This window comes from Podarcis liolepis, assembly GCF_965112155.1.
Source record: "Podarcis liolepis genome assembly, chromosome: 5".
In the NCBI taxonomy this organism is placed as follows: Eukaryota; Metazoa; Chordata; class Lepidosauria; order Squamata; family Lacertidae; genus Podarcis; species Podarcis liolepis.
Genome location: NC_139556.1, coordinates 99,607,313 through 99,627,693, shown reverse-complemented (window position 1 = coordinate 99,627,693; position 20,381 = coordinate 99,607,313). Strand labels below are relative to the sequence as shown.

The 20,381-nt window shown below is 47.8% G+C and overlaps 1 protein-coding gene across 2 annotated transcripts in view; it reads right to left on the bottom strand.

The window, feature by feature from the left end:
- Positions 1-562: 562 nt before the first annotated feature.
- The window catches only part of NMUR1 (neuromedin U receptor 1), a 31,980-nt gene continuing 12,161 nt past the window's right edge, over positions 563-20,381 (bottom strand). For both annotated transcript variants that reach the window (XM_083504388.1, XM_083504387.1), the window contains exons 2-3: positions 7,284-8,193; positions 563-3,438 (exon numbers count right to left, since the gene is read on the bottom strand). In XM_083504388.1, coding sequence (XP_083360514.1) covers positions 3,038-3,438; positions 7,284-8,184 — 1,302 coding nt within the window. In that variant the 5' untranslated portion in view covers positions 8,185-8,193 and the 3' untranslated portion in view covers positions 563-3,037. The remainder of the gene's footprint in view (positions 3,439-7,283; positions 8,194-20,381) is intronic.

The window sequence follows — 20,381 nt, the reverse complement described above, 5'->3', positions numbered from 1 at the left end:
CCCAGAGTCTTGCTGGTTCAAGCCTCTGTGTGTATTCTTATTAATCCTATTAATTAATCCTTCCATTACTTTGAGAACGCCTCAGTATCCCCTGCGAGGCCAAAATTGGGCACTCCCGAATGGATATACAGTGGTGCCTCGCAAGACGAAAAGAATCCGTTCTGTGATTCTCTTCGTCTAGCGGTTTTTTCGACTTGCGAAGCAAGCCTATTGACGGATTAGCGGATTAGCGCTATTAGCGGCTTTTAGCGGCTTATCGGAACAGCTGATAAGCGGCTTAGCGGCTTAGAAAAAGGGGGGGGGAAGGGAAAAAACCCCGTAGGAACGCGCAAGACATTTTCGTCTTGCGAAGCAAGCCCATAGGAGATTTGTTTTGCGAAGCACCTCCAAAACGGAAAACCCTTTCGTCTAGCGAGTTTTCCGTCTTGCGAGGCATTTGTCTTGCGGGGCACCACTGTACTCAATCTAATTTGCACATTTTATTTGAGAATTACTTTTTATTCTGTGTAAGAAGGAATTTTGGTGGATCTGACCATGGTTTTACTGCCTACATAAAGACTGCTGTTTTGTTTTGTTTTGTTTTGTTTTCTCCCCTCTTCTTGGGATGTTGCCGTGGTCTTTGGCTAGTGAAATAAAAAATGTTTTAACTCGCTTGTGGGAACAACTCAGAGGCCGTGAAAGAAGGAAGGTGAACAACAGAAAGAATTAGAGGAACCATTGGAAGTGACTATGAAAAGCAGTAGAAATGTGAGATGATCAGAACCCTCCAAACTTGAAGCATGGGAAGTCCTATTTATAATCTGGCAGAATATTCAGATTATTTGATATGTATATGTATAATTTGGATTATTTAATGTGATGTGATTGGATTGTTAAAGTGGAAAATTGAATAAAAATGAATTTTAAAAAAAGAAATAAAAAATGTTAATTTAAATTTAATTATGGATCTTCTCGATTTTGCACCCCCTCAGCTCAGCGCCCTGCGGGGGAACCTCTCGCACCGCCCTAAATCTCTTACCTTCTTACGATCACAGTGGCCAGCCAAAATAGGTCTGAGAAGCCCACAAGTGGCACCAGAAGACCCCAACTCCAACCTATGACTCCCAGAACCTGGAATTCAGGGACCTCCTGACTGCTAGTAGCCACTGACGGCCTTTATCCTTCCTGGATGTGTCCCAGTCCTCATTCTACTTGGTGGCCATTGCTCCATTCTGGTGGGAGGGAGTTCCACAGTTAAACTATGCACTGTGTAACAAATTTCTTTTGCCTGTCCTGAATCGTCCAACATTCATTGCCCCTGAGTTCTCGTATGGTGAGACAGGGAGAAAAAAATTATCAATATCCATCTTCTCCAAGCAACCCCCCCCCCCACCCACAATCTTTTCCACCTCAGTCATGCCCCTAGCATCACATTTGCCTATGATGATTAAAAAAAACCTGGCTGATAACAAAATACAAAAGATATATGTTGCATTCAGCTCCTTCTTGGGGCCTGGTCTCTTCTGGAGTAATTTGCCATATTTCAAAAAGTGAAAATCAAATGTTGGGCTTTATTTTTATTAGTTTTGTCCAAAGTTGCTGAGTTTTTCTGCTTCTTGCAAAATCTCGAAAAAACACACACAGTTTTTGAGCTGTTTTTAAGGGAACAACAACAGTGCCGACATGGGTTGCCCATACATTTGGATTTCCCCAGAAGTTTAAAACGATTTCCGCCCGGACTCTGTTTCCGACGGCCAATTGCTGGCTGTGTCTGGGAAACTCCGGACGTATGGCAACCCTGAGTTATGCTTACTTTCTTTAAAACTGAAAAATACTTTCTTTTGGGTTAAGCCATTTGAAACATCGTGAGGGAAAGGCAGGGTGCCGAAGCCTAGAAAAATAAAGAAATAAACGTACAGTTGTGCAGATGTAGAGAAGCAGCATGCCAACACGCACGCGTATGAATTTGGAGACGAGGGTTCAATTCCCTACTCCTCCGTGAAGCTCACTGGGTGATCTTCTGAAAGGGATGAAGGACGGATACAGCGTCCAGTATCTTGTTTCCTCACCACCCCTCAGACTGGCCTACCTCGCAGGGGTGTTGTGCAGGGGATAAACCAGGAGGGAAGGCGGAGAACCATGCATGCTGCCTGTTACGTACTGAAGTTCTCACCCTGGGCCAGCAGGAGGATACTGTAGATAGTTTTCACTCAGGTCCACATATGCAAATAGGGGATTGAAAGTGGCATTCAGTGATTGGATAGTTACAGAAAACGGTTACAGTTGCGTTGTAGTGGAGCTCTATATAAGCAGGCTGGCTGAACCCTTCAGTTCAGTTCTGTTCTGGCCTGTGAATAAACAAGAGCTGTTGAAGAATCGCTGTGTCCTCTGATATGTTCACCCACAACTTAACACTGCCTTTGGAGAAAAAGGTGGGAATATCACTGCAACAAAATAAATAAATAAATAGGTTCAAACCAAGCACATGACAGCCGCGGGGCCACCACAGTTAGAAAAACAGGGACCATGAACCGCCAAGGGCAAACTCCCCTCCCCTAATCTCTTTTAGATTGAATCCGAAATCAGAAAGGGGAAAGGGTGTGGAAATCCCACGGAACTTTCTAGAACATCCCGCCATGTGCCTCACTGCGCATGGATTTGGGAGCAGCCTCACGCCCCGTCCTCTTTGCGGCCGCCATTTTGAAGGCGGCGTCAGAAGCGGCCGTTTTTAAAAGCGCAAGCCGGATTAGGGAACCCAGAAACGAGGGTCCCCTTCGCACTCACATCCACACACCCTTTGTGACGGTGACGATTTTACAACGAGGGGCCGAGAAAGACATTCATGTGTGGCCCCTTACAAAAGAAAGCCCTCTGTTCGTAACGCGGTTGAGTTCCTGAGGGCGAAGCAGCCGGGGATGGACGCGGGTCCAGGCAGGACCAGGCCCCCATCCCAACGCATTATTTTACACAACGCCGCCAAGCGCCGGCGGTGCCTCGCGGCCCAAGCGGAAAGCTCCGTCCTCCTAAGACATGTGCGGCTGGACTCGTGGCTTCCTCCTCAGAGGAAAGGGCCCTCGCACTCCTCCACCTCGTCCCTCTCCGGGTCGGCCTCGTAGTCCTCCAGGTCGGACAGCGGCTGGCCGTCGCCTCCTCCGACGTGCTCGGAGACGGTGCTGCGCATGGTGACGCGAGTGCTGCTGGGCGAGTGCTTGCGCGAGCCCAGCTTCTGGAAGCGCCGGCGGCACATCACGTCCTTGAACATCTCCCGGAAGCGGGTGGACATCAGGTTGTAGAGGATGGGGTTGGCGGCCGAGCTCAGGTAGAAGAAGACGCCCGAGATGATGTGCACGTACTGGAACATCCCCAGCATCCGGTCGGTCCAGTGGGTCACGAAGCTCCAGACCAGGCGGTCGGTGTGGAAGGGAGCCCAGCAGATCCCAAAGACGACCACCAGCGCAACTGAGGGGCAGAGAGAAGATTGTGAGAGAGGAGAACACCTGTTCTCGCGGTGGCCGACCTGGTGCCTCCTATGGGAAACCCCAAGCGGGATTCGAACACAAGACCTATCCCCCATGCTTTTCAACATCTACATGCAGCCTCTGGGAGACATCATCAGGGGGTTTGGGCTGGGTGTTCATCAGTATGCGGATGATACCCAGCTCTACCTCTCTTTCAAATCAGAACGAGTGAAGGCAGTGAAGGTCCTGTGTGAGTGCCTGGAGGTGGTTGGAGGATGGATGGCGGCTAACAGATTGAGGTTGAATCCTGACAAGACAGAAGTAGTGTTTTTGGGGGACAGGGGGTGGGCAGGTGTGGGGGACTCCCTGGTCCTGAATGGGGTGACTGTGCCCCTGAAGGACCAGGGGCGCAGCCTGGGAGTCATTTTGGACTCACAGCTGTCCATGGAGGCGCAGCTCAATTCTGTGTCCAGGGCAACTGTTTATCAGCTCCATCTGGTACACAGGATGAGACCCTCCCTGCCCTCAGACTGTCTCGCCAGAGTGGTGCATGCTCTGATTATCTCCCGCTTTGACTACTGCAATGCGGTCTACTTGGGGCTGCCTTTGAAGGTGATCCAGAAACTACAACTAATCCAGAATGCGGCAGCTAGACTGGGGACTGGGAGCGGCCGCCGAGACCACATAACACCGGTCCTGAAAGACCTACATTGGCTCCCAGTCCGTTTCCGAGCACAATTCAAAGTGTTGGTGTTGACCTTTAAAGCCCTAAACGGCCTCGGTCCAGTATATCTGAAGGAGCGTCTCCACCCCCATTGTTCTGCCCGGACACTGAGGTCCAGCGCCGAGGGCCTTCTGGCGGTTCCCTCGCTGCGAGAAGTAAGGTTACAGGGAACCAGACAGAGGGCCTTCTCGGTAGTGGCACCCGCCCTGTGGAATGCCCTTCCACCGGATGTCAAAGAGAACAACAACTACCAGACTTTTAGAAGACATCTGAAGGGAGCCCTGTTTAGGGAAGCTTTTAATGTTTAATAGGTTATTGTATTTTAGTGTTCTGTTGGAAGCCGCCCAGAGTGGTTGGGGAAACCCAGCCAGGTGGGCGGGGTATTAATAATAATAATAATAATAATAATAATAATAATAATAATAATTATTATTATTATTATTTATTAGACCACTCTTTCCCTGCGGAGCATCGTCATCATGGCGGGATTTTTTCTTAATCCTCTTTTAAAGCCATCGAGGAAATGGCAGTTAGGAACCCAAGGCCTCTTTGGTGGTAGTAGCAAAAGTACTGGAAAGTTCTGGAAGGAACGTGGTGTAAGAGAGCATGGCAGTTAGCTGTGGCAGGAAACCTAACAAATTAGGGCACATTTACAGCAGATTGGTATACCTTTACTGTGTATTTAGCGAAGGAGGACATGGAACAACCTTCCCTCACACCGGGGAATATTCTGGCGTATATAATTTTAAACTCGAATCTGTTTATTCATTTGGATTGGGCTGGAATAGCGTTGCTCCAAGGGGTGTTCGCCTCCGCTGTGACAGGGGGAAATTTAATGACAAAATCAGAGAGAGGCAGAGAATTCTCTACGATGATCAGCAACCGGGGGGGGGGGGAATGAACAGGAAAAGCTCTCCGCCTCCCCCCCCCCCAAGCAATGGAGGTGAGGTGGGAGAAGAAGGAAAGTATTCTGTTTTAAATTGAGGACTTGGTTTCTCATCAGCTTTCCTACAGAAAGTTCCCTGCCATGTCGCCCTCCCCACAAATCCCACTGTTTCGCCTATGCTGAAATTAATGTTTAATTTAAACTACGGACCCAGGGCTTTTTTTCAGCCAGAACTCCGTTCCGACCTCACTGGCGGAGGAAGAGGAGTGCGGTGGGAGCGCACCGTCCCTGGCAGCGTGATCCCAGGGGATCGTGGCTGGCCCCCCCCCGCTGGGTGCCACGCCCCCTCAGGCGGCGCGGCGCACGCCCAGGACATGTGACACCCCCCTGTGGGTGGCGCGCCACACCCCCGGGGTGCCAGAGCATGAAACTCCGCCACTGTCCAACCCTTCTCAGGTAGATGCCATTGTTGCTTTAAGAGAACAAGGGTGGCATTCATGCTGAGTTCCAGCACCACACATGCATGTGTTTGTGTGCGCGCACACATTTACAAATGGTGTGTTTTAGCTGAAATATAGTGGTGCCTTGGGTCTCAAACGCCTTAATAAATGTGTTTTCCAGCACTTTTTTGCAGTTCATTATAAATCCTTTCCCAGAAGTCTTTTACCTTGCAGCACGTCCACCACATGTGGTAAAAGGTTCCTTTTCTTCCCTTACATTTCCAGCATTTATTATCATGACTATGATACATTTTTGCTAGCTTCACTGGTGTTAAGTACCATCTATACATCATTTTCATCAAATTTTCTCTTAATACACTACATGCTGTAAATTTAATTCCTTTTTTCCACAACTTCTCCCAGTCTTCCATCATAATATTGTGCTGGTTCTCAAACGCCTTGGTACTCAAAACGCCTTGGTTCTCAAATGCTGAAAACCCAGAAATAAGTGTTCCAGTTTTTGAACATTTTTCGGAAGCCGAACGACCAATGCGGCTTTCAGCTATTGTTTCCAGGGCGCCTGCACCAATCAGAAGCTGCGCCTTGGTTTTCGAACATTTCAGAAGTCAAACGGACCTCCGGAACAGATTACGTTTGGCGCTTTTGTTTTTGCCGTTTGTTTTGCTATTTGTTTTTGAGGCTTTTTCGTTTAATTTGTTTTCCTGACTGTGTGGAACCCAGTTTGGCTACTGATTGATTGTGTGACTGCGGAAATGGATAAAAAACCGCATCCAAACAATGACTATCATCAGTGCAGGTAAGGGGAAAAAATTAATTTTAATTTTTTATCATCTACAATACTATCTTATCTATTTTATAGTGCAGGACATTGATTATTGCTTTCATTTTATGGCTCAATGGTCTCGTTAGATAGTAAAATCCATGTTAAATTGCTGTTTTAGGGGTTGTTTTTTAAAGTCTGGAATGGATGAATCTGTTTTGCATTACTTTCTAAGGGAAAGCGTGCCTTGGTTTTGGAATGGAATTCTGGAATGGATTAAGGCTGCATTTTAATGTTTAAATTGTTTTAATGTTGTATTTTAATCTTGTTTTTTAAGTTGTATTTCAATCAACTTGTTGTTAGCCGCCCTGAGTGACTGGGGAGGGTGGGGTATAAATAAAATTTCTTCTTCTTCTTCTTCTTCTTCTTATTATTATTATTATTATTATTATTATTTGAGAACCATGCTACCGCTGTACAGAGAAGGTACATCACCAGCTCCTGGCAGTATGACAGCTAATAATAATAATAATAATAATAATAAATTTTAATTTATAAATTTTAATTTATAAATTTTAATTTATATCCCGCCCTCCCCAACAATAAAATAATACAGTGGTACCTTGGGTTAAGTACTTAATTCGTTCCGGAGGTCTGTTCTTAACCTGAAACTGTTCTTAGCCTGAAGCACCACTTAACTAATGGGGCCTCCTGCTGCTGCCATGCTGCCGGAGCACAATTTCTGTTCTCATCCTGAAGCAAAGTTCTTAACCCGAGGTACTATTTCTGGGTTAGTGGAGTCTGTAACCTGAAGCATATGTAACCTGAAGCGTACGTAACCCGAGGTACCACTGTATATGCCTTTTCTGACACCACATTCACTGGTGAAAGTAATGAATGGGAACACAACGGCAAAGACTGTAGCCCTAGTTCTGGGAATAAGAAGAAAGCAAGTAACACCCCCCCCATATTTTTCCCACAATCCCACGCAGCTCCTGGGCTCCCCTCAACTCACACAGCATGTTGGTCACCTGCCTCCTGCGGACTTTCTTCTGCTGGAGGCGGATGTTGTGGTAGTCGCAGTTGGTGGCCGACTTGGCCTCCAGAGCCTCCAGCATCTTCTCCTTCCTGAGCTGCAGGCCGATGAGCAGGTACAAGACGCTGATGACGCCCATGGGCACGAAGAAGAAGATGATGGTGGTCACCTGGATGATGAGGTTGTACATCAAGCGGGACTTGACCAGGGTGCAGGTGGCCGAGTCGGGGACCACCCCCCGGGCGGGGACGTGGAGGGTCTGGATACCGTGCAAGCTGGTGTTGGGGATGGAACAGATGATGGACAGGACCCAGACGGTGATGATGACCCTCTTGGCGTGGTTCTTGGTCACCACGTACTTGGCCTTGAGAGGGTGCACCACGGCGATGTAGCGCTCCACGCTGAGGGCCGTCACGTTGAGGATGGAGGCGAAGCAGACGGCCTCGAAGAGCAGGGTCTTAAAGCAGCAGCCGCCTGCGCCCAGAAGGAAGGGGTAGTTGCTCCACATCTCGTAGATCTCTAGCGGCATGCCCAGGAGGAGGACCAGCAGGTCGGAGACGGCCAGGCTGAAGAGGTAATAGTTGGTGGGCGTCCTCATGAACCGGTGCTGGATGATGACCAGGCAGGTCAGGGCGTTGCCCACGGCGCCCACCACGAAAATCAGGAGGTACGTGGTGCAGATGGGGACGAAGAACCCCGACCGGCGAGGCCCCAAGTACTTCAGGCGGAGCTCCTCTATGGTCATGTTCAGGTCTTCAGGGTCAAAGTAAGGCTCTTCTCGACTGCTGTCGTTGCACAGGTCCTTGTAGGCTGCCTTCTCCAACAGCTCCAGGGTGGGTAGCTTTGATTCCAAGTGGGAGCAGTTGACAGAGGAATACATGGCCCCGAGCTGGAAAAAGAGAGAGGAGAGGAGTTAAGAAGAGCCTGGCTGCCGGATGAGGCCACAGACCATCTGACCCTGCCTCCTTATGAGGAACAGTTGAGTCAGGTGGCTATGTTTAACCTGCAAAAGAGGAGACAGACAGGAAATAAGACAGCCCCCTTCAAATATCTCAAGGGCTGTCACAGGGAAGATGGAGCACGCTTGTTTTCTCCTGCTCTGGAGGGTAGGACTCGAACCCATGGCTTCAAGTTAGAAGAAAGGAGATCCCAACTGTTATGTATTCAGTGGTCTGTGTTTGCCTGAGCTGGAGTCTGGACTAAGGATTCTGAGCTCCTGTGTTCTGATTCGATACATGATGTCCAATCACAGAACATTTCAGGATTTGGGCCTCTGCCATTGGCCCTTGAACTCTTGAGTCGTGATTCGCAGCTTGGAAGTTTAGATAGCCAATCACGTTGGGAGTGGGAGTGGCCCAGGCTTCCAGGAATGTATATAAGCAGTTGCTTTGCCCCTGTTTCCCAGTTATGTAGTTCAATAAAGGTTCCTGCTGTTATTGCTGTGTCTTGCCTTGTAGGAACCCACCAACTAAACATACGGAAAAAGTTTCTGATGGCAAAAGCTGTTTGACAGTGAAACAGTCTCCCTCGGAGGTGGATTCTTCTTCCATGGAGGTTTTTAAGCAGAGGTTGGATGGTAATTTGCCATGGATGCTTCAGTTGAGATTTCTGCATTGCAGGGGGTTGGACTAGATGACCCTGGGTGTCCCTTCCAACTCTATGATTCTTTACCTGTTCTCACGGTGGCCGGCCGGATGTCTTTGGTATTCCCACAAGCAGGACCTTAAGTGCGATGGCACATTCTCCACCTGTGCTTCCCACTACCATTGGGCCATTGAGAGCCTAATCCACAGATTCATCTAATCCTCTTCTGCAGCTGTCTAAGTTGGCAAACTGCTAGTGAAGCCTCTGCCGGTGGGGATCCTATGGGGCTTAACCGGAATAAAATTTGCAAATGCTTAAGCCGAACAGTTGGAAGCATAATTACAGCAAACAATACAGTCGGCGCTCACAAAGAGATGAATGCGCAAGTAGTTTGTCTGAACATGAGCGACGCCACTGATAAGTCCCTCAGAACCCAAAGGGAAGACAACTAGGCAACGCATGCCTGCAAAAGCAGCCGTCAGCCAGTCCTAAGGACCCTGTAATCCATCACGGTGCTGGACAAAGCTCCTTCTCTGCAAACGGCCCGAGTCCCAGAGCCATGGGATAATCATGCAGCGAGCGGCAAACTTTCTCAGTTGCAGCTTGTACAGGACGCAGCCCTGCAATTGTAACTCAGTTGTATGGAATAATGCCAGGTGATAAAGGACGAAGATTCCCCACACCCTTACTAATCAACCGTGCATGTACATTAATTAATTTGCATTATGCAAGATGGTTGTTGTTGTTTAGTCGTTTATTCGTGTCCGCCTCTTCGTGACCCCATGGACCAGAGCACGCCAGGCACTCCTGTCTTCCACTGCCTCCCGCAGTTTGGTCAAACTCATGCTGGTAGCTTCGAGAACACTGTCCAACCATCTCGTCCTCTGTCATCCCCTTCTCCTTGTGCCCTCCATCTTTCCCAACATCAGGGTCTTTTCCAGGGAGTCTTCTCTTCTCATGAGGTGGCCAAAGTCTTGGAGCCTCAGCTTCAGGATCTGTCCTTCCAGTGAGCACTCAGGGCTGATTTCCTTCAGAATGGAGAGGTTGGATCTTCTTGCAGTCCATGGGACTCTCAAGAGTCTCCTCCAGCACCATAATTCAAAAGCATCAATTCTTCGGTGATCAGCCTTCTTGATGGTCCAGCTCTCACTTCCATACATCACTACTGGGAAAACCATAGCTTTAACTATATGGGCCTTTGTTGGCAAGGTGATGTCTCTGCTTTTTAAGATGCTGTCTAGGTTATACAAGCTGGTTAGAGACCATAAATATTATTCAGCTCTGCTGTAGAACAAGCTCCAGCCCCCATCCTTCTCGTCCTCCACTGGATGATTTTGCCCCTGCAGGGCTAACCCAGAATGTGTGCAGGGGCTGACATGAGCAAGAGCACAGAGCAGGATAAAGCCCCTGCCTTCACAACGTGTTTGGCAGATAGGATGATTCAGTCATCAGCCCTGCTCCTGGCTTCCGCCCCTCCATGCTCCAGGCAGACTGTCTGCCCTTTTTATTAGTAAAATGCCGCACACACATTACTGAATTAAATTTACAGTACATTTGTTCCTCTCCTTTCTTTTTCCAAAAGCAGAATAAGTTTTCAGAAACATTGGGAGGTGGGTTAGTGACGTTATTGGGTTCCTGCCAGTCGGAGCTGTACACAGCTGACTTTGGCCACAGATGCACAGAACTTCTTCTTCTTCCTGCAAGAGAAGAGTCACATCTAAACAACACAGTGAGCATACTCGGGCTCACTACTCCGATTGCACCCATCCATTTACACTCTTAGTCCTCAAGAGAGCTGCTTTATGGTATACCGACAGACTAATGGTTTATCTAGCTGAGCACAGCCCATGATGACTCGGAGGCATAAGGAATTGAATCCGGGGCTTTGCATTGCAGGGGGTTGGACTAGATGACCCCTGGGAACGCTCCCAACTCTATAATTCTATGATTCTGCATGGAGATCTTGTGCCCCACCCTCTAGGAACATGGGGAGCTGTTGCATGCAGGGAAGGGACTTTGTCATGAAACTAGTCCAAAATACCTGCAGGGCAGCAGGTTCAAGAAGGGAAGGATAAGCAGCAGCAGAGAAACAGAAAAACTGGCTGGTTGTTTCTGTGTGTGTGTGTGTGTGTGTGTGTGTGTGTGTGTGTGTGCTTGAGGACAGTGTGATGGCCTGGGAATCGGATTCAGAGGCTGAACCTGAGGAATCCCAGCCTGCACAGGAGTCCCTGCCTCCAAGGCCGGCTGAGCAGGGGCTGGGGCTTGAACCTGAAGGGTCCTCACCTGTGCCGGATCCTCAGGTGCAGGCACCAGCTGAGTCTGCTCTGGCTCCTGAGGTGATGGAGGACCCATTGCCTGCAGGTGCTCCACTCTCAGCCCCATCAGGGGAAGCTGAGGTTGCCTCTGGGTCCAGTAACCCTCCAGCCTTTCCTGAGCTGCAGAGGCTCAGGGCAGAGAGACGGAGGGAACTAAGTTCCCGCAGGAGGAGTGCTCGCCTCCAGGCCAGGAGAGGCGAGTCACCTGTGGACCGGGGCCGCCCTATGCTTCAGGGCCAGCCAGTCTCAAGTTGCGGGAGCAACATTGGTGGTAACCTGTTTGTGCCAGCACCCTGTCCTGCTCTTCTGTCAGAGTTCCTGACCACACTCGACTCCTTGCCTTGGACCCCGCTTCAGCCTTGATGGACAGCCTCCATACCTCACCATCGACCTCAGACTGGACTCGGACCACGCCCCGGGACCAGCACAGACAGGCTTTTATCACCAATTGCATTTCCAGTTGTTGGCATTTGATTTAATCGCTATACCGAAATAGGTGGGCAACCCCTGATATCAGAGATATTTCTCTCTCTCTATTAAAATGGTGGAGATGGGGGGGGGGTGTAAAATCCCCCAAAAGAACTTTTTTTTCCTGTATGCCACAACAGCTGCGAGAATATTACTAGCGAAGAGTTGGAAGAAACAAGATTTACCAACTATCGAAGAATGGCAGATGAAGACGATGGACTACATGGAACTTGCCGAACTGACTGGGAGACTCCAAGACCAGAGAGAAGAGGCGGTGGAAGAAGATTGGAAGAAGTTTAAAGAATATTTGAAAAAAATATGTTAATATTTAAATCTTAGAATAACTTTGGAAGTGGATATAGGCTGTAGGGTTAGAAGTAGAAGATAGTCTATTTTAAAATGGTATTATTTGTAAGTGATAAAATACGAAGATTTTTATGGTAAAAGTAAGCGTGATAAAAAAATGGTTAAAAATTATGATAAACTGCTAAAGATGAGGTAAAATGAAAATCAGACAGGGGGAATTGGGGAAGCTCACCTAACAATGTTTAGAAAAAATAAGGATAAGACAATAATTTGTTTTTATTGTTTGTTTTTCTGTTTGTGTTGTTTAGTTGTGTTATAAAATGAATAAAAAATTTTGGGGGAAAAATAAAATGGTGGAGAAGCATGTAAGCTTTCGAGTTGTGCGGACTGCTTGTTGTGTTGAAGCAAACGAAAGCTGCTCAGAAGGTGGGGGGCTCTCCTTCCTTGGAGATTTTAAAACAGAGGTTGGATTCTTCAGTTGCGATTCCCACATTGCAGGGGGTTGGGCTGGATGACCCTCGGACCCCGGCCAATTCCACGATTCTACGAATGCAGTCGAAGAGCAGCTGCGACGATAGCTTAAGAAAGATCACAACTGGCCTTAGATGCAGTTGACGGGGAGGGAGGAGGAAGCAAACTGAATAGCCCCCCTATAAAGGCTTAAGAAAGGAGGTACCAGAGGCTCAACTTTAGAAATAAAACCAAGGTATCACACAAGCTGGGACGCGGGTGGCGCTGTGGGTTAAACCACAGAGCCTAGGACTTGCCGATCAGAAGGTCGGCGGTTCGAATCCCCACGACAGGGTGAGCTCCTGTTGCTCGGTCCCTGCTCCTGCCAACCTAGCAGTTCAAAAGCATGTCAAAGTGCAAGCAGATAAATAGGTACCACTCCGGCGGGAAGGTAAACAGTGTTTCCGTGCGCTGCTCTGGTTTGCCAGAAGTGGCTTAGTCATGCTGGCCACATGACCTGGAAGCTGTATGCCGGCTCCCTTGGCCAATAAAGCGAGACGAGCGCCGCAACCCCAGAGTCAGCCACGACTGGACTTAATGATCAGGGGTCCCTTTACCTTTACCTTGTCACACAAGCTAAAAATTGACTAGTTGGCCCGTGATGGTGGAAAAGGACATTGTGCTTTCTCTTCTTCTTTATTTCTGCCTTCGGGAGAGTGATGTGTGTGTATATAGTTATGAGTTTGTGGGTGCCAAACTCTAATTAATCCCTAGATCCAGCAAGTGTTAAAATCTATCTAATCAGGCCAAATTAGCTTCTTCTTCAAATATAGTTTTATTAAAACTTTTTAACATACAACAAAAAAGCAGAAACAGAACAAGAAATAAGAAAGAAAGAAAACGAAGGAGATAGCAACTAAGCAAAGAGATACGAGTAAGAACAGTAAAGAGACAAAGATAAGTAAAAGCGACTTTCCGCTATCCATTTGTCAGTTGTGCCTGCAAGAATACCTCATAATGGAAAGAAGATAGCCATACCTTTTTAGAGAAATGCACAGCGCTGAAAATAAATATCACCAAAATCGAGCAGCTACAAAGAAGCTCAAGCTTCCCTGGGGAAGTTTGAAAACTGCCACTTGAATTTTTTAATTAACCTCACTTTGGCATTCGTCCAAACCCAACAGACTGCGGTTACTTGAGAAAAGTCAACTGCAAACTATAGCTTATGAATGAAACTGGCTGCTATCAAGCAAGCCGTAGTTAAGACTAATAGGCAGGGTCTCTTGGTCACACGACAGCATGACCAAAGGCTGCAAACTAAGAGCAATGCATAGGAGAGCTTTCCCCCACGCCTCAGATTTCTATTCTAGGTGCTGAAGGCTCTCTCATCTTTATTGCTGACTTCAACCCAAAGACATTTAATTAGAGGGTTGATAGACAGCATAAGGCAGTGAGAGACTTTACTTTCTTGGGCTCCATGATCACTGCAGATGGTGACAGCAGCCACGAAATTTTTAAAAAAACGCCTGCTTCTTGGGAGAAAAGCAATGACAAACCTAGACAGCATCTTAAAAAGTAGAGACATCACCTCGCCAACAAAGGTCCGTATAGTTCAAGCTATGGTTTTCCCAGTAGTGATGTATGGAAGTGAGAGATGGATCATAAACAAGGCTGATCGCCGAAGAATTGATGCTTTTGAATTACGGTGCTGGAGGAGACTCTTGAGAGTCCCATGGACTGCAAGAAGATCAAACCAATCCATTCTGAAGGAAATCAGCCCTGAGTGCTCACTGGAAGGACAGATCCTGAAGCTGAGGCTCCAAGACTTTGGCCACCTCATGAGAAGAGAAGACTCCCTGGAAAAGACCCTGATGCTGGGAAAGATGGAGGGCACAAGGAGAAGGGGACGACAGAGGACGAGATGGATGGACAGTGTTCTCCAAGCTACCAGCATGAGTTTGACCAAATTGCGGGAGGCAGTGGAACACAGGAGTGCCTGGCGTGCTCTGGTCCAGGGTGTCATGAAGAGTCGGACACGACTAAACAACAACAACAAGACAGCATAAGGAGGCTGATGCTATTAGTTTGGCCTGCGCCAAGCTGGCACCCTCTGGTTTTGGACTGTGATGGTTGGGGTGGATGGGAACTATAGTCCACATCTGGACGGCGCACGGAGGGTGAAGGACACGACAGCTCACTGAAAGCCCTGGCACTTTTCTTTCGACTTGGCAAGTGATCCTGGCTGCCATCGTCTGCGTGCCTACCTGGGAGCAAGCCCCGCTGAACGCAGCCTGGCTTCTCTGCAAGCAATCTCACGCACTCCCTGGCTGGGCAGAATCCAGGGGGACAGCAATAGACAGAGAAGCGTTAAATCATTTTCATGGCAGAGAGTGGACAGGCCAGAGGCCGCGGGGAAGACTGAACAAGCACCTGTCCGACAATTGAGATACCAGACTGGCTTAACTGATGGATTCACGAATGTGCCATTATCCGATTAAACAGGTTAAATGAAAATTCAAAATGGAGATGTAATGAATCGCAGCCGGTTGATTATAATCTCTCCAGAGCCTTGGCAGGTTGTCATTTTTTTTCCATACTGACTTCTCAGTGTCTTTCCCCCGGGCGAGAGATATATACATTTGGTGAAAAGGAGAGGTGGGGCTCGCACAATGGGTGGGTTTTTTGTGTCTTTGCCACAAGGTGAACTGGCACTCTAAAAACATTTCCTGTTTGCATGGTGGGCATTTTGCGATTTTTGGCATTCTGCACTCTTTTTCATGCATTGATTGATTGAGTCAGTCCATTGATTGATTGAGTCCACTGCTATCTCTTTCCTTTGTAGTCATACGCAGTTCTTCATTTTGGAACGGGGAGCAGTATTTCTAAGTGAACATAGCACACCCAAACCTTGCTTCAGAGTATACTTTTAGCCGGGTCTCCATCATCAGGGAACTGGTTTATTAAAATATATAACAAAAAACAGAAGCAGAACAAGAAATAAGAAATAAGAAAGAAAATGAAGAAGACAGCAAATAAGCAAAGGGATAAAAATAAGAAAGAGACAGAGAAAGATCAGTTTCTTATCTTCAGGGCTGTCTTTAGCAGATGTGGCGCCGGGGTGCAAATATCTGCCCAGCACCCCCAAATGACCACAGCTAGTTGGGGGGGGCGGCAAAGCTGCACACTGCCAGCCATGGGGGGGGTGCAACTCTTCCCCATGCTACTGCAGGAGAGCAATCCCCGCGGAGGCTTGGGAAGGAAGCTGCGTGCCCGCCAGACATATACCATATTTTTTGCTCTATAAGACTCACTTTTTCCCTCCTAAAAAGTAAGGGGAAATGTGTGTGCATCTTATGGAGTGAATGCAGGCTGCGCAGCTACCCCAGAAGCCAGAACAGCAAGAGGGATTGCTGCTTTCACTGCGCAGCGATCCCTCTTGCTGTTCTGGCTTCTGAGATTCAGAATATTTTTTTTCTTGTTTTCCTCCTCCAAAAACTAGGTGCGTCTTGTGGTCTGGTGCGTCCTATAGAGCGAAAAACACGGTAGTTGACGGGGCGCAGCTGGCGGGTGTGCAGGGAAAGGGGAGGCCGCCGGCAAAGCCATGCAGCTCCCCCAATCGCTGGGGCGCCCCTGAGAGGCCGGCGCCCTGGCGCAACACACCACTAAGCCCTATGGGAAAGACGGCGTCGCCTTTCTTTCCCGGAAAGATCTCGTCCCGGAACTCAACTCTGTTATGTATGCAACAGTACAATGATCTCTGCGGCTGCAGGGCAGACAAAACTTTGCAAGCAGATGTCATGGATGATAGGAGTTGTAGTCAGAAATACCTGGAGGACAGGTGGATTGGGAGAAGGCTGACTTAGTAGTGGAACATTTTCTTTGAATACAGGTGGCAAGTTGTAACCCCAGGTAAGGCTGGAAGTATCTGCAAATTTCATTTCTCTCCGTTTCTCAATTTTTCCAGCCTTAAATTCAGTTCTCCAGAGTTGCTTTTCTGCAGTAATTTGCAATTTTTATTTATTTTTAAAATCCTCATGGATATTATTCCACTTTTAGGGCCAAATTCTCCTCAATAGACACATTTTTGCTTGTAGCCTTAACTAGCGTCCACACACTTGCCAGCAATTGCTCCCAATACGATGATTCTTGTATGCTGCTTTCATATTGATTTTTTTGCACATTTTCCTCTGCTTATTGTTGATTTATTAATTTTATTATCTGCTGCCCTTCATCCGAGGACCACAGGGTGACATAGAGTATAAAAACACAAAAATACATATCATAATAACATTTTTGTAAATGTTTGCTTGGCTGGAGAACAGTGTTGTAGATTTGGATAATTGTGAACTTGGAGGAGGGTGGGGCTTCAGTTCTCATATTGTTTCAGAACCTGGGAATTTAATAAATTCAACTTAAAATGTGAACTGAATTCAATTCCCCACCCCCAGAAAGACCCTTGTCTGAACCCTGGTATTTATATAGCACCCTCTCAAACCACCAGAGCAGCGTAAAGCACTTTAAAAAGCCCTCAATAACTGCAGTTCTGGTTGGGCAATGACAGTCAAAGCAACAGACCCCGTTTCAGGCAGACATAAGCCTCAAATCATCCTTTTTCTTCAACAGATATCACTGCTTGCAAGCCTTGAGAAGCTGCTCTGCCTGGGAAGGGAAGTTCCCGTGTTTAACTTGCGAAGCAGCATAGGGAAATGTTCCCTGAGACCAAGATGAGGGATTCTATGGAATGCAGATACAGAGAATTGATAAGAATAATGATCTGTTGTGACCTTGATGGAAGTGTAGACGAGCCTTCTTGTGTTTTGGCTCATTTTTCTCCTTTTTTCTTTTTTTATCTTTTCTTTTCTATCCCCCCCCCCCTTCTTTCCTTTTCCTTTTCTTTCCCATAATAGCTTATGTTTTATGCCATGTACTTTGATATTTTTTGTAGTGTTTTTCTTAGCTTTTTCCATTATTACTATTAAGGATTTTTCTTTTGTAATTTTGCTTGTTTATACTTATCTGTATTTGTTTAAAGCAAAATAAAAGTGTGTGTGTGTGTGTGTGTGTGTACACTGTGTGTGTGTACACAGTGGTACCTCGGGATGCGAACGGGATCCGTTCCGGAGCCCTGTTTGCATCCCGAATGGAACGCAAGATGCGACGGCGCGTCTGCGTGTGTCGCGTTTCACCGCTTCCGCGCATGCGCGTGATGTCATTTTGAGTGTCTGCACATGCGCTAGTGGCGAAACTCGGAAGTAACACACTCCATTACTTCCGGGTTGCCGCGGAGCGCAACTTGAATGCGCTCAACCCGAAGCACATTCAACTTGAGGTATGACTGTGTATATTTATGTGTGTGTGTGTGTGTGTGTCTGTGTGTGTGTGTGTACACACACACACGCAAGCTCAAACATTTGCTGGGAGTCCAAGACATGAAACGAGGCGTTTTTAGGAACATAGGAAGCTGAATTTGACTGCCTTATGCAGAATATCAGACCATTGGGCCCATGTAGCTCAATAGTGCCTGCACAGACTGGCAGCAGCTCCCCAGGGTTTCCAGCAGGCGTCTCTCCCAGCCCTACCCGGAGATGCTGGCAGGGTCTGAACATGGGACCTCCTTCAATCAAAGCACTGCTCTGCCACCAAGCTTTTATGCAAGGGTTACAGGAAGAAGCAGGTCAGACCAGACCAGTTCCCTGGGTCTGCCCCTTGTATATGAAGGGGACCAACTGAGAGTATACAGACATACATATTGGAGCCAGCAGAGGTTTGGGTTTGTTTGCAGATTTCTCAATGCTCCATATCCTCCTTCTGTAAAACATCCCTATTTAAAACAAGTCCTTCAACGCACCTGACAACCTCATCCATCAAAAGCCCAGCAGATTGCTTACCTGTTTCCCCATATCTGGCCAAACCACCCGTCTTCCTCCAATTGACAATTTAGCTTTGATATTAATCACGCTTGTGTACATACCCAAAGCGCAAAGTGAGTTACGGTCTTTCCATCCATCTGAGGAAATCTACCCTGTCAGAGAGCTGACAGATTGTCTCGTGGCAGAGAATTGCTTTCGTTTGCCTGTCCACAAGCATTCATCAAGGCCTGGGTGGGGGGCGGAGGGGGGGCTATATCTTGGGTACCTAACTGCCTCCCCACCTGCACTGGCTGTGCAAAATTCCAGCCGGGCATCGTGGAAAGTGCAGGGAGAGAGAGCGAGAAAAAGAGAGAGAGGAAGAGAGAGAGAAAAAGAGAGAGAGAGAAAACCGTCTTGGGTGGCATCTCCTGGCTAAAGTCTTCCCAACCAATCTTCCTCTGCAATTGCGGGAGCAGAGATGCCATACTTAAGGGGGAAGAAAAGAAGTTCCAGGTATATTCCTTCTCCTTTTTACGTTAGAACATCAAAAAAGCATGCTGGATCAGGCCCAGGGACCCATCTTAGTTCAGCATACTATCCTCACAGTGGCCAACCACATTAAGGTTACCAGATTTTTTTCAAAGAATCCGGGGACACTTTTTTTTTTTGGAAAAGAGAGAAAAAAAAATATTTTTAAAAAAGTTATTTTTTTAAAAAATAAGAAGTAATATCTTCACTTCTGTGGTCTCCTCTGTCACACGGCCTTCCTCTGGGCTCTCTTGGAGCGCTAGCCGCTGTGGAGTAGGCTCAGGTCGGGCCTGGGCTCGGCCACATGTCCTTGCCCTCCCGGTGCTCTCCCACCTCTCCTCCTCAGCGGCAGCGGCGCGGCAAGGTTGGGGCTCCCCTCTTTTTCCTCCTTACTCTTTCTCTCTCTTCCTTCTCCTTCTCCTCTCCTCCTTTTCCCTGCATCGGCTCCGGGTTTTTCCTGGCCCCGGAGTGCCACTGGGCAGCCAGCTGAGCTCCGGGCGCTCTCGGTCCTGGCTCAATTTGGGTCATGGGGGGTGTCAGCGGTTCCCCCAGTTGACGCGCCGGGTGTCCCTGGTTCCCCCTCGCCAGTGACAGTGGCAGTCTCAGCAGCCCGGAGCCAGCCTGGTAGCGCAGTTGGCTCTGGCTGGCTTCAGGAGCTGCTCGCTGCCGTGGCACCCGCCATTTTGCCTCGCCGGAAGTCCCCATATGATGTGTCTTGTGCCGTTGAACCAATCACGCAACATTCATTCCCTACTAATAAATCTACACTTTTAAAAAAAGTTTTAACATGCTTTACTTACAAAGTTCTAAAGGTCAGGTTCATGCATTTATCTATGCAACAGCAAGTAAACATAGGCAGAAATATTGGGATACAATATAGATTGAAATAGCTCTAAGCATGCGGTTCAAGCTTGTAGCGAACAACTTCAGGCACACCTTATCTTGGTGAGTTATAAATCTACACTTAAAATATAAATTCCAGGGATGGATTTTGTTCGGGGACAGATTTGTAAATCTGGGGACCGTCCCTGGGAAACGGGGACGTCTGGTAACCATAAACCAGATGCCCAAATGGGAAACCTTGCAAGCAGGATTCGAACACAGGAGCAACTGTCCCCTCCCAGAGGGGAAGGGTTAAAGTCTCACTAACATATAGCTTTTCCTTTTGGGGTTTTGAAACAACACCCACCCACCCAGAAAAAAATAAAAATGGCTCAGATGTTGTTTTGGTTTAAAAGAACCGAATGTCTGGACTGGCTGCCAAAATGTATGCACAAAAGACAGAATCCTGGAGAAGCTGCCAGAACTTTTCAGAGCAAAAGCATCACGATGGCTTAGCGAGTCAGCTGGAGCTGCAGAAATATTTTACAAGATATAAAATGCTGTGCGTAAATAAATGAAATCAAACTGTGCCGCTTGTGCCTTTGCAGGCGCAGAGGAGCCGGGTTGCGAGCTTAGCCGGAGAGCGCCCCATTTTCCCTGTTGCCGCCTAGAGAGATGATGGGGTGCCCTGGATGTCCCCCCAAAACAGGACCTCTTGACTCCCCACCCAGCCTGGGCTCAACTCAGTGACGGAA